This window comes from Suricata suricatta, chromosome 12 (genome assembly GCF_006229205.1).
Source record: "Suricata suricatta isolate VVHF042 chromosome 12, meerkat_22Aug2017_6uvM2_HiC, whole genome shotgun sequence".
In the NCBI taxonomy this organism is placed as follows: domain Eukaryota; kingdom Metazoa; phylum Chordata; class Mammalia; order Carnivora; family Herpestidae; genus Suricata; species Suricata suricatta.
Window position 1 is genome coordinate 73,170,317 of NC_043711.1, and position 14,306 is coordinate 73,184,622.

At 36.8% G+C, this 14,306-nt stretch overlaps 1 protein-coding gene across 1 annotated transcript in view; it reads right to left on the reverse strand.

Moving 5' to 3' along the window:
- The window catches only part of PLCB1 (phospholipase C beta 1), a 664,399-nt gene that overhangs the window by 237,218 nt on the left and 412,875 nt on the right, over positions 1 to 14,306 (reverse strand). Inside the window, exon 4 of the mRNA XM_029917918.1 lies at positions 4,480 to 4,617. Coding sequence (XP_029773778.1) covers positions 4,480 to 4,617 — 138 coding nt within the window. The remainder of the gene's footprint in view (positions 1 to 4,479; positions 4,618 to 14,306) is intronic.

The window sequence follows — 14,306 nt, forward strand, 5'->3', positions numbered from 1 at the left end:
CAACGGAAGAATTTTCATTGACCTGATAAATTGGTTGGCATGCTTGAAGACATTATTTGGGAGACTGATATAAACAATCTGTCTTTCACAGTCCATGTTACCCTTACCAGTTAGATCCTTAAAGAAATGCACTAAATGGTACTGAAAAAGGCTTGAGAGTTCAGATCATCTTTACTTCCAGCTGCTGACATCTGTGTCCTTTGTTACTGAGAAAGTAAAGGCAATCAGAAAATGTCTTCAATTCTCTCCACAGCAGGTACCCCTTACTAGCATCTCTTTCAATATGCTCCATTGTTCCTTCTCTTATTGATGAAATGTCCTTGCTCCTTTCTGAGCCTAGCCACTCTATCTCTGAACTAAGACAGGGTTAGCACACCTTTTAAATAAAATCGGCACCTTGTTTTCTCTCTATGGGACCATTCCCATATATGTACATTATTACTTCTCCCATCTTAAGAACCATCTCTGGACCTTGCTTCTCATTTCTCTGCTATCTTTCACATCAAAACTTGTCAAAAGAGCAACCTCTTTTGGCTTCATTTTTTCTCTTTACCAATATTCTCCAGAGCCCAGTCCAATAGGCTTTTGACTGCACCACTCCATGGAAGTTACTCCAACCAAGGTCACGAATGACCCCCATGTCACTAAATACAATGGTCAATTCTTGGTCTTCATTTTGAGCAGCATTTGATGCTGCTTGTAGATACTTTATTCTCCCTGCAACATTTTCTTCACCTGACTTCCAACAACATATATCACCTCATTGCCTCCTCGCTGGCTTGGCTACTCCTCAGCCTTCTTTTTCTGATTCTTTCTTAGCTCAATCACTTCATGTTAGAGTATCAATGACTCAGGCCTTGGACATCCTATCTATAGTCACTTCCTGGCTGATCTCATCCAGTCTAATTAAGTATTATCTTAAGTATGACTTCCAAATTGATGTATTAGATTTGGCACTTAACTCCAGGCTCATATATCCAACTCAACATATCTACTTGGGTGTCTAATAATTATCTCAATCTGAACATAATCAAAACTGAACCCTTGCTATATACCTCCAAATGTGTGCTCTACTTAAAAATTTCCCTATGACATAAGTGGTTATTTCCATCCTTTCTGTCTCTTGGGCCAAAACTCTACTGTCATCCTTGATTCTTCTTTTTCTCACATGCAACATACAACTCATAAGCCTATGTTCTCAATTCTTCCTTTAAACACACACACACACACACACACACACACACACACATTCAGACCCTTTCTCATCTTCTACACAGTTCCACTTTAGTCTAAGTCACTAACAACTCACTGCAAATATTTTGGTAGTTTCTTCACTGATCTCCCTGCTTCCATTATTGCCTTTCCCCATACGGTCCACTATTGACCAAAAGGTTGTCAGGTCATGTTCATCCTCTGCTCAAAACTCTCCATCTTCCTCACAATAAAAGCCAAAGTCATTCAGAAGCCCACACCACAGTACAAGGAATCAACTTCTATTTCCTTGGTTAGTTTCCTTTGCTGATATCTCCAGCTCTGCCACAAGTCATGTAGCCGTGAGTGGAGAACTATTAGAAGTTAATGGTAGAATAGAAAAGATGGGTGGTGATATTCACCTCTTCCCTCTGGCTCCTGGGAGAGGTCATGGCATCCCAGGGAGAGAAAGATTAAAGTCCAGGAGTTCCAGAGGCTAGCAAATGTCGGTGTGACCATGGGTCCCTACTGGAGTAGGAGATTTAGGGAGAAGTATTTGATGCAGAGGACAAACATGAAATCTATCCCTGGCATATTAAAGGGAGATGCCCCTCTAGGGAGCAAGGGAAGCTGATCCTTAGAGTACAGAGTGGTTGGCAAATCATAATAAAAAGTATGCATAATAAAAAGTATGACTGAGATATGCAAATCAAACTGCATAATAAAAAGTATGACTGAGATATGCAAGAGATACCATGTTTTTAGTCTTAACTATAAAGAGTAAAACTGAAAGACACTGTTCTCGCCAATCTTTTAAAGGAGTCACTTGTCTTAAAGAATAAATAAAATGTTCAAATTCAAGTGATTCATGTAAGAAAGAAAGCATGCAAATCTGGAATAATATATTTAGGAAAGTTCAAGTCGTAGTTCTAATTAATTTTTTAAATTGATCAAAGAGATTTCTCCAAAATCTATGATACTGCTGTAACTGAGCAACTTCTTTTCAAAACTTCTGTCTTCTCTGTGCACTTCATAAAGAAATAGCTCCCTTCTCCCACCCTCCTCAAACCTTCTCCTCCTACTTTATTCTTCTACACTGATCTCCATCTGACCTACAATATGTTTATTTCATAACTGTGATTTATCTGTTTATTTCTCCCAGAATTTTGGCTCTCATCATTCTAGAATGCTGTATCTCTAACACTGGAATTGTGTTTGGCACAGAGATGGCAACTGACAAATATGTGTTGAATGAATGGATGAGCCAGAATCTCTTCGTAAATAATTTCTTCTGGAGATATTTGAGTTTCAAAGAAGCTCCGGTTTCCGTCAGACATTTTACATAATGGGAGAGGCTGTCTCCTTTGGTGTTGGCACTACAACAAAGCATCATGTACATTGGCCCCAGAGATTAAATAAAAGGTGTGATGTTATGAGACAATTCTGACAATTAGAAGGGGGAAAAGTAAGTTTTCAGAATAAAGTGGTGTTTGCAAATCTTACCTTTCCAGCTGAACAATTTCAATGGGGAAAAAATACCCTAAAGGGAAGGCAGGGAAGGCAAACATTCTGTGGCTTCATTAATTATACCAGGAACCTCAAGTTGCTGTTGGAAAAATGTCTACAGATGCAGTCCTGATGGAAAATATTACAGGGTTCAGAAATCAAAATCCCTAACGAAAATTAGTGGCAAAGAATGCACATAGAGAAGAAAATTGAATGTTTTAAACCTAAAGGTTTAAGATGGTATAAGATATGTATACTGACTTGTAATATAAAATCTATATTCATTCTTAGTAAAAGCCTCTCTGAAACTCACTGTCATTTTTGAAAGTTTTTGAGAGTTAATGAATCTCATGAATTGGTTATTTTTTAAAGTGAATATGGTTGCATTTAAGGAAAGATATTTTGAAAATATTTTGCAAGTAATGTTTAATTATCTGTAGTAATTCATCTATCCACCAAACCAACCATTCATCTACAGTCCAAGAAATGAAATATACACAACCCCAGATTACCACCAGTACACGAGGATATGAACTCATGCTAGGCAAGTATAATGCTGTCAAGCAGATGGTGTTTAATAGAACTGAAGTCTCTCCAAATGTCTGAGTTATACTGCAGAAACAAACGGATCACTTTCTTCTTAAAGAGAGAAAATAGATTAGGTCTGTAACATGATTTTGGAGAGTAGTTTCTAAAGATCTTAGACTGTTAAAGCTGGTTGGCATTTCATTCATTCTATTATAAGAAATGAATCTGATGTTTTATAAATGTTGGAAATAAGCCTGGACCATAATAACTAAAGAATCAGAGGTCAGGCCATGACTTATGGTGTAGTGCAGAGAACTGTCAGACCGCTAAGGGTTAAAAATTTATAGACGACAATGATGACTGGCTTGATAGAACCTCATAGTTGTGATCCTTCACATGAGGAGTTCTATAAGGGCACATACAGATATGACATACAGACTTAAAAGTATTTTTTGACTCATAATCCTAAGTCATGAAGGAAATGTAGGAAAGGTAAGGATCATGACTAGTATCCTATAAACTATAAACATGAAAAAAGAAAGTTCTTTCAATATGTTCATGTTAGCACTCTTTTCACGGCAGCTGGACTATTCTAGAGAAAGCATCAAAGTCGAGTCCAGCATTCCCAGAAGTTCACAGTTTCTTGTTTGATACAGTTTGCTTGTATTCTCGTTATTTCTGTACATACTGAAAGGCCTGCTATGTTAGTGAGTTAGCAAGTCCTTAATGGAGAGGCCCTGTCTAACTTACCATTCTAGTCCATAACTGAATAATTATCATTTATTGATATTATTTGAAATTTTTATTTTAAAACTGTTTCCTTCCTTAATTGAGCAGCTACCATGTGCATGGTGGTGAGCTAGGTGCTGCTCAGAGTAAAAGAAGTTAAAAAGGTGCTAAGGGTGTCTGCCTTCATGGAGAGGATTGGAAAAGAGATGGGGTTGGAAGTGGCATGGGATGAGGCTAAGAGAGTTTGAGTTGGGATAGGGTGTTCACGTAAAATAAAAAGTGGTTTCACCTATATTTTCTTCTGCAAAGAAATTATATCAAATGCCTTATTCTAATGAAAAAATCTCCATAATTTTAGTCAATGCCATTATTCGGAAGTGTTTGAATTACAGTTCCACTTGGCAGCTGAATTATTTTCAAATGTAATTTTAACACATGTTAAATGACAAAAATTCAGTCTTTTGCAGGCATCAGTACCATATCGCAAGAGAGGTGACAAGCATCAGAAGATTCTATCCACCGTACCTTGGCCACTTCCTCTTGGAAAGCCACGAGATTCAAATGGGAGATGTTAACCAAGTCGGGCCCGTACACCACGGTGATCATGCGATGCTCCAGACGTCCAATGTTCCCCACATCCAAAAGTTCCCGTAATTTGGGGTCCTGCATAATAAATGTTATAAAAAGTTAGTCTATCGCTACAGATTCCAACATGGTAGCATAGTTTCAGAAGTGTTAGACCTAGAATGTCTTCAAACAAAACTGCCTTTTATTTGTACATGAAGGTCCCATGATGGACTAGAGAGGTGAAGTAACTTGCCCCAAGGTTGTGGAGAGAGAATTTCTAACTCAAGACTCACAGCCCTCATGGCATTATATGAAGAGAAATGAGCCAGACAGAAAAAGACAAACACTGTATGAAAACACTTACATGTATAATCTAAAAAAAGCTGAATTCATAAAAACAGAGAATAAAGTGGTAGTTACAGGGGCAAGGGTGTGTGGAAAATGGAGAGATTTCGTTTAAAGAGTACAAACTTCCAGAAACAATATGAGTAAGTTCTAAGGATCTAATGTACAGCATGGTGATTATAGTTAATAATATTGCTGAAAAGATGCAAATGGAGTAGATCTCAAGTGTTTTCACCAGAAAAAAAAGAATGGTAATTATGTGATGTGATGGAGGTGTTTGCTAACTCCATGGCGGCAATTATATTGCAATACATACTTGTACCAAATCATCATATTGTACATCTTAAACCTACACAATGTTATATTGTTATATGGTAATTATATCTCAATAAACCCGAAAAAAAGAGACTTATGGTCCTTGGTCCATGGCTCTTTCTGTCATACATCCTTTAGTCGCATATTTTTATGTCATAATTCTCCTTTAATTTTCCCCATTCTTCCCATGACTCACAAATTGAAATACGAAATCTTATCTCTATCCTTAATTCATGACACATTAAGACAAAGAAGGTGATTCTTGTAGAATCAAAGCATGATAATGCTATCTCGGGCTGAGGCATAAACATGACTGGGAATCACAGCATGGACCCTCTCCAACAGAGTTCCATTGTAATGAAATAGGCTGTTAGACAGCAAAATGGTGGCACCTGCCATGTATATGTTCATTTCACTTCTATCCTCAAGACATATTAGGATTTGGACATTTCAGAGCAAGTTTGATTCTTTGGGACATGGTAAGTGTGGATCCCTTGGCAATCTAGTTGTGCCGGGAAATGGAGATTTCTGAACCTCCTGAATTCAAGGTAAGACCTAAAATAAAACTCATTCACCTTGGCTGAATTTATTTTCCTCTTATAGGAAATGAGGGGTCCATGCAGAAAACTAACATCAAGCCAATCACTTAGCAAATCTGCAGCCAGCTTCAAAGCAAGGAATAAAATAGTATTTATTTATTTAGCAAAATGCTGGGCCAACAAGACCTGGTCATTCTGATCTCCTTTCTAAGAGCATCTTTACATTTGCAGCATCTTTAGAAAGAAAAACTGGACTTAAAAAAAAAAGAAAGAAAAAATCTTTCTAGCTAAAAAATTTGATTTGGTGTGATTAATTATCTCTTAGTTATTAAAAATTTCTCCTCTGTTTGGCTGTGTAAAGGGGAACATTTTCAGGTAAGTTATGAAAAGAGAAAAATCCATTTCAAAGATGTGCCCAATATAACTAAAATCTCAATTCCACTAACAAATTGAGAACTTATCAAGTACATCAGACCTCCTAGAAAGATCAAATGCTATCACAAGAACATCAGCCTACATGACCTAGAAAAGGAGAAAACTAGAGCAAAATTTTTAGTAAGTAAACAGTAGCAAACTAGGAAATTTTTAGCGTTCTAGTATTAATGAAAGAGTGAAAGAAAATGTCCAAGAAGAATGGATTTTTGTGAAGGCTAATATAGAATGATTCCAACTCTTCTGTGAAATGATGAATTACATCATGGTTTTTGAAATTATTTATTTTTTTAATTCAAGTGTAATTAACCCACAGTGTTATATTCATTTCAGGTGTACAATATAATGAAGAAACAATTCTGTACATTTCTCAGTGTGTATCATGATTAATTGTACTCTCAGTCCCCTTCACCTTTTTTACCCATACCTTGACCATTTCCCTCCTGGCTACCACCAGTCCATTCTTTGATTTAGGAGTCTGGTTTTTTTGTTTGTCACGTTTTTGCTTTGTTCATTTGCATCATAACTGCTGAGGGAAAGTTAGAAAAGAAAATGATCAGTCCTTTAAAATTTTCTTTTATACTTGGAAGAGAAAGATAATTCTCAACCATTTGAAACTTGTAATTATAAATCAAAAGTTTTGAATCAATGATTACAGAGTCTATCTGTGATTTTGTGGTTTACAAGAAAAATAGGTTTGGTCATTCAGATGACCAAAATATATTTCTTGTATTTTGTCTTTGCCTAAGGGGTCCTGGCTCAAAGTCCCTAAAACCCAAGCATTTTTGGTTCAGTCTGCACTACTTTACTACCTGATTCTCACGTCCTTGTGCCCATTTATTAAACAGTGATTGATCAAAGAGTGCCACCTCTTAGAACTACAGGGACAAGAAGTGGGGATCAGGGAGTTCACCTGAGTTGTCCTTGAGCTATAGGAATGCAAGGCAATTTGAGAGCACCTAGCGGGGATGCCAGAATAGAAGATAATTCTGGAGGGGCTCAGAAGATAATTCTGAGTGGCTCAGTCTGTTAAGCACCTGACTCTTGATCTCAGCTCATGTCATGATCTCATGGTTCCTGAGACGGAGCCCCACATCCACATGCTGACAGCATGGAGCCTGCTTGGGATTGTCTCTGCCCTGCCCTGCTTATTTTTTTTCTCTCTCTCTCAAAATAAATGAGTTAAACTTAAAAAAAAAAACCAACCAAACTTGTTAAAAAAAGAAAATGATTCTGGAGGAGGACAATATTATTAGGTACAGAATTTATAAGGTGACCAACTCTATGTGGTGTCTCTGTAAAAGTTAGCTCACCAATGGCTACTTATGTAAAATTTAAAAAATAATTGACATTTATATAATTAGAAATGAGGTATGAAGTGTTTGGAGGTAATGTCTGGATTTGGGAGGATGAGGCAGTCTAGCAAAATGATGATGGTGATGACCGAATCTGAGAAGAAGATCTCTGAGAAACCATCCTGTTAGTCTCTCTACATCTCAGATGGTTGTACAATAAATAATAATAAAAATAAAAAGAGAATTGAGCATGAACTTCAGGCACAGAAAGATATGAAAAGTATTTCTTCAATAGAAACCACAATATTTTAAAATTATGTAATCTAGAAGTGAAAAGAAATTGCTTAAAGTATATAATAAGCAAGGTTCTTTTTTTTATGTTTTTATTTTTGAGAGACAGAGAGAGACAGTGTGAGCAGGGGAGGGTCAGAGAGAGGGAGACACAGAATCTGAAGCAGGCTCCAGGCTCTGAGCTAGCTGTCAGCACAGAGCCTGACATGGGGCTCGATCCCACGAACCATGAGATCATGACCTGAGCTGAAGCTGGACCCTTAACCGACTGAGCCACCCAAGCGCCCCTTATAATAAGCAAGGTTCTTACTAATGTCCTTTTTGGTGACTGATTACACCAATTTTTAAACTATATTTGCTACCATTAATAACTGAATTTGTCTTTAAAACTATACTTTTCCTTTATCTGCATCAAATTTGGGTTATATTAGAATACTCTCCCTTAACAAATAAATGTACTTTTCTTTTTACCTATGGTCTGAGTTTTCTCATTTTAACACAATATCCCAAGCTGGCATGGTGGCTTCAAACCTCAGTTTCATTATTGAGCATGTTGACATATGAAGGATATACCGAAAAAAAAAATTGTCCTTCCAAGTATCAAAAGTTGACGTTAGCTGTTTACAGCAGAAGAGACCCTCAGACAAATGTCTGGAAGGGGGATTTATCTGGAAGGATAAACAGCAAAGTGCTATTTGGAAACCTTTACAGGCAGAAAGAGTTTAATGGAAATAGATGTCCAAAAAAATGGTTACTTCTGGGGTACATCACTCTCAGGTCTGGGGATATCAATGGCTGCATTTCAAAAACAAATGAATACAATTAAAATAGGAATAATAACAAAAGTCTAGAGACAATTTGAATGAAAACCACCTCCTTGTAAAAACCTGTTCTACAAAGGATTTTATGTTTGAGGATTTTTTTATTGATTGAACCTCATGACCAGTTTTCAGAGAAGTATATACCTATTCAGGTTACTAATAGACTCAAACACATCTCTAAGACCCTGGAGTTAATACACATTCCTTGAAATTTTTATAAAGAAAGTAAGCTATCTTTATAATTCTGTAAAAAATGTTCATGTTCTCTGTTGAAGAATACTAAAGAATATAGCTCAGGAAAAAATAAGAAGAAAGATGAACTTAGAATTTCATATTTTCACTAAGTTGTCACTCAAGGCCTGCTCTCCACAGAGAATATCCTAGATATGTCTCTACTGTTAGAATTAACCAGAACAGCTATGAATCCTGGCAGCTATAATTTAACTGCACTGTAAAACTTAAGTCTTAGATCACTGCCATTTCCCTAAGAGTTACAAAGTGGAGACTGTCTCACTGAATAGCTCACTTTCTTTCAATCAGCAGGATTCATGATGAAATTACTTCATGTCTGTTGCAAAGAAAGTTGCTCAACTTAATAATTTTCATTTCCAGGTAATAGACCACTGAAGAAAGTAAAGACTATTCTATCTCTGAGACATGAATACTCCATTACAGCATGTAATGTTTTAAATATTAAATATACTTTAACATTATATTAAACATAAAAATAATATTTTAAATTATATCACTTAAAATATTAGAAATTAATGGAAAGGATAAACACAAGCCAAAGGATAATTTCTCAAAGAGGTTGCCAGTTTCAACCTCATTCCTTAATATGACTTTTAAAGAAAAGCGATTTTATTTGTATATTTGATATCTACAAAATAAAATACCTTTTAAAGATCTGTACTTTTCATTTTTGACACCAGAAACATTTTGGTACAGAAATAGACCTTATTCATCCATGAAATAACTCTTCATTGGAATTTAAGCTTATAGAACAATTTGCATATTTAGGTTAATTTAATTGTCAGTACTTAATATAACATTTTCAACTTGAATTTTAGTTATATGGATATAACTTTAAGCCATCATTTATATAAAGGATCAAGTATGTGAAAGTCTTTCCATTAACACTCAGTACAATAGTCAGAAATGAACATGACAGATTCCTTGTTATATTTAAGTGAACTTAATACAGCCAAGCTTTGTCAAAGCTACCTTTTCTTTGAAGGCAGAGCAAACTCTTTTTATGCTTTGTTCAAATTTTGTTGTAAAAGAAAGATATTAACATATTTAGTATGGTTCTTCATCAAGCTCTTGAATTTAACATTGCCTCTCAAAAATTATAATAAAAAACAAGATTAACAAATTCCTTTGGATACAATACTTATCCTCACACTTTTCATTTTAAAAGTTTCTCTCTCCTAGATATTTGCAAATGACATAGCTGATAACGGGCTAGTATCCAAAATATGTAATGAACTTATAAAACTCAATATCTCCAAAATGAATAATCCAATTAAAAATGAGCTGAAGACATGAATAGATATTTTTCCAAAGAAGACATACAGGTGGCCAACAGATATATGAATAGATGCTCAATATTGCTCATCATCAGGGAAATGCAAATCAAAATTACAATGCGGTATAACCTCACAACTGTCAGAATGTCTAAAGTCAACAACAAAAGGAACAGCAGGTGTTGTTGAGGATGTGGAGAAAGGGGGACCCTCTTGCACTATTGGTGGGAATGCAAACTGGTGCAGCCACTCTGGGAAACAGTATGGAGGTTCCACAAAAAGTTAAGAATAGAACTACACTGTGATCTGGCAAATGCACTGCTTGGTATTTACTCAAAGAATAAAAAAATTTAATTCAAAGGGATACACTCATCCCAGTGATTATAGCAGTATTATCTGCAAAAGTCAAATACGGAAAGAGCCATTTGGCTGAAATATTACTCAGCCATAAAAGAAGAAAAAATTTTGCCATTTGCAATGACATGGATGAGCTAGAGTGTATAATGCTAAGTGAAATAAGTCACTCAGAAAAAGACATATAGCATATGATTTCACTCATATGTGAAGTTAAGAAACGTGAAAAACAAGCAAAAGAAAAAAAAAGAGAGGCAAATTGAGAAATAGGCAATGAACTACAGAGAATAAAACTGATGGTTACCCGAAGGGCGGGGAGTAGGTGGATGGACTAACTAGGTGATGAGGATTAAGGAAGGCACTTGTGATGAGCACCCCGTGATGTACGGAAGTGTTGAATCACTATATTGTGCACCTGAAACTACTATTAAGCTGTGTGTTAACTGGAATTTAAATTAAAAATTAAATAAAAAGTTTCTCTCTCCTTTTAATGAATGGGATGAGGAATGCCATTCTCTTAAGGATGTACCAGTAGCTTAAGCAGCTGACACAGCCAGCAAGCCTTTTTTAGATAAAACACTACCCACGTGCATGGACCACAACTCTGAAATACGGTGCCGTGAACATTCTCCTATGCAGGAGGAATACTTGGAGGGTGTGATTTATGCTTTTCTTCCTGCAAGTGAAAGATGAGGGGGGCTTGAATGTTTTTCAGCTACTCCTTTAGATCGAGGGAGGTAGAGGAGAGCAGGACTATAATGAAGAAAAGTGACTACTAGTAAATATTAGAAAGAAAAAAGCAGGCAGAGTACTGTCCTTCATATTTCACAGTGTTATTACCATAACAAGATCATTTCAGTTTGTTTCGGACAGAGCAGTGATGGTTGGATAGAGGCAGTCTCCACTCCACCCATGGGGAGCCTCAGTGTACAAGTAAATCTACTAATGGAAAAAATAAAATATAGTTGGCTTATTTAGGCACCTCCACCTAGGCACCAAAACAAAATAGCTTGAGGATGCCAGGCATGAATTGAGCTAACATTAACATGCTTTTCAAATCTAAAAGGAAAAAAAATAGTTTGGAAAAAATGTAAAGGCAACCATCCTAAAAAATATTCCCCTCGAAGATGGACATATCCATACAGCTAAAAGGTTGGTCATCTTTGGGAAGAGCCACAGAGAAAACAAAAATAAAATTCAAGGAAAATGTCCAAATAGAATTTTAGTGGCTAATTAAAAATTTTAGTTGTTTGATGTTTTTTCCTTTCCATAAACATGCTTAGAGTGTGGTTAAATGTGTTTTCGAAAGCTAGAAAGAAAAGAGAAAGAAGGTGATGGAGGCATTCAGGTGGCGACACTCAGAAGTAGCAGAAAAAGAGAATTAAAACAAAGTGCCTGGATTCCTGGGAACAGGACAGTTAATCCCAGAATGTGGGGATGTTTAAGCGACATTTACCAGAAATGGACAAAGGTGTCTGTTTCAAGAAGCTGCATTATCTGAGCTGGGCTGGCTCATAGACTGTTTGGTTTGGCTAACAGCATGTTTGTCTAGTAGACAAACTTGGCTTGGCTAATAGAATGTTTGTCTTGATGCTCCAGAAGCAGACCTGAGTCAAAGATCTGGGGACAAGTCGGTTAATTTGGAGGTGACAACAGGAAGGGAGTGGGAAAGTGAGACAGGAACAGAAAAAACCAATGAACAATGTGTTAATAAGAGATTTACCACTTTGAACAACTGAAGCTCAATCCATCCTGGGCCACTCCAGGGGATGGTGAAGAACACACCTGAGAATGATCCCTAAGGAGCCTGGAAACCAGAGTATTGATCTGTTCAATCCCATCTATCATTGGTGGGAAGTCTCTTCTGGGGGGCTAACTCTCTTGTATCATGGCCAGGAAGTATCCTCCAGACTATATGGGAACCCTGCACGTCACTTCTGGGGGTGGGCCAGTGGAATACAAGTGCCCTGAAAACATCTGTTATGCTCTTGAAGTAATGACTGTAAGAAATAAAAAAATGTTTCCCTGATATTGATTAATCTTCATGTATTCTATGGGATCTACTTTTAAAGAAATTTCAGTAGGGCAAATAGACAAATTCTTATCTATTTGATATTCTAATAAAAATAATAAATATAATGACAATAGGTTCTTTCAGTTAGTAACTTAGTTACGTGTCAAGCACCACTCACTGTTCTATGTTTCCCCCTCTTTTTAATCAACAAATTAACACTGAGAGGTTTCCCCCTCTTTTTAATCAACAAATTAACACTGAGAGGTTTTTCCCCCAATTTGTAAATGAGAATTCTGAGGTATAGGGGACTCATTTGCCCAGTTTTATACATGGGGGAAGGGAGATTTGACTCTAAGTACATCTGATCATAAAGTCTAAGCTGCCTCCATATCATATTGTGCTAAAAAGTGTAGCCATTTTGATGGGGTTTTTATAAATATAGTGCAAATAGTTCAACTGGCAGAATAAACTTAAATTTAAATGAATCAGCTTCCATTCAAGTCATCTCCTGTAGTGATATTTTAGGCAGTTGGTAAAAATACAAAATAATCCAAACGTGAAATTAAAACAGGAAAGAAATAGGGCCTAATGACTCTACTTGTCTTTCTGGGGAAGAATGGAAGCAGAATGGCCAAGTTTAATCATCATTTGTACCATCATTCTTACTGAAAGTTAAAGTGCATGAAATACATAGCAGGTTGTTTTTTTTTAAGTCACTGGGAAAACGTAGTTAGCTTCTTCCTCCAGATCTAGTCAGTATTTGTCAAACTTCAAAATTCTAAAGTATAGAGAGCTTGTCACTCATGTTTCCAGCTTTCCCCCAGCCTTCTCTGACACACGCAAGCCCAGACCGGCCACCTAAGTCATGGATGCAGCCACTCCCACTCCAGCTCACAAAGATCCATACACCCTGGCCAGTAGATAAGCACATACCAGGCACCTGGATATCGTTGTCCCTTCCCGTGCAGCCTTCTCAGTGAGATGGTGAAATGGGTTTCATTTTCCTTCAACTTTTGGAGAGGGAGTTGGTGCTTCTAGATAAGTCTGAATATTGCTGTACCCAAATTTGTGAAGAATAAAGAGAAAGAATTCTTTGTTGAAAGAATGCAGGTAGATTTACTAAGTTCTCCCTGGTGTGTGCATCCTTTATAGGTGAGATTTTTTTTTTCTTCCTCTTTTGTTGTGATGCCTACTTCCTCACATGGTACCTGGTATATGGTACCCCTTAGATGGTACCAAGGGGCTTCTGAAATTTCAGGACAGAAGTTAGTATATCAGAAAATAAGGCCCAATAATTCCTTAACAAGAACAAACACAAACAATGTTCCGTTTGCACTTTCTGGAAAATCCAAGTATACCCTAAAGACTTTTGACACTTCGAAGGAGACTGTAGAAATTTTATCCTACCTGCCTGGAGTTTTGGTTCCACCAGTTAAAAGCAATGTAAGCTCGCGAGTTTTCCTTGACCTTTCTATGCCTCAGTTACTTCATCTGTGAAATAAGGAAACTAATAGCGTCCTCTTAAAAAGTTTGTTATGGGAGGGGCGCCTGGGTGATTCAGTCAGTTGAGTGTGGACTTCAGCTCAGTTCTTGATCTCAGGTTGTGGGTTCCAGCCCCACGACGGTTCCGTGCTCACAGCTCGGAGCTCGGATCCTGCTTTGGATTCTATGTCTCCCTCTCTCCCTGCCCCTCCCCCGCTCGTGCTCTGTCTCTCTCTCTCTCAAAAATAAATAGTAAACATTAAAAAAATTAAAAAGTGTGTTATGGGAATAAATGACTAATTATATGTTAAGTGCTCAGGGCAACACATAACAAGCTGTGATTACTTGAAAAAATATACAAATAGCTTGAA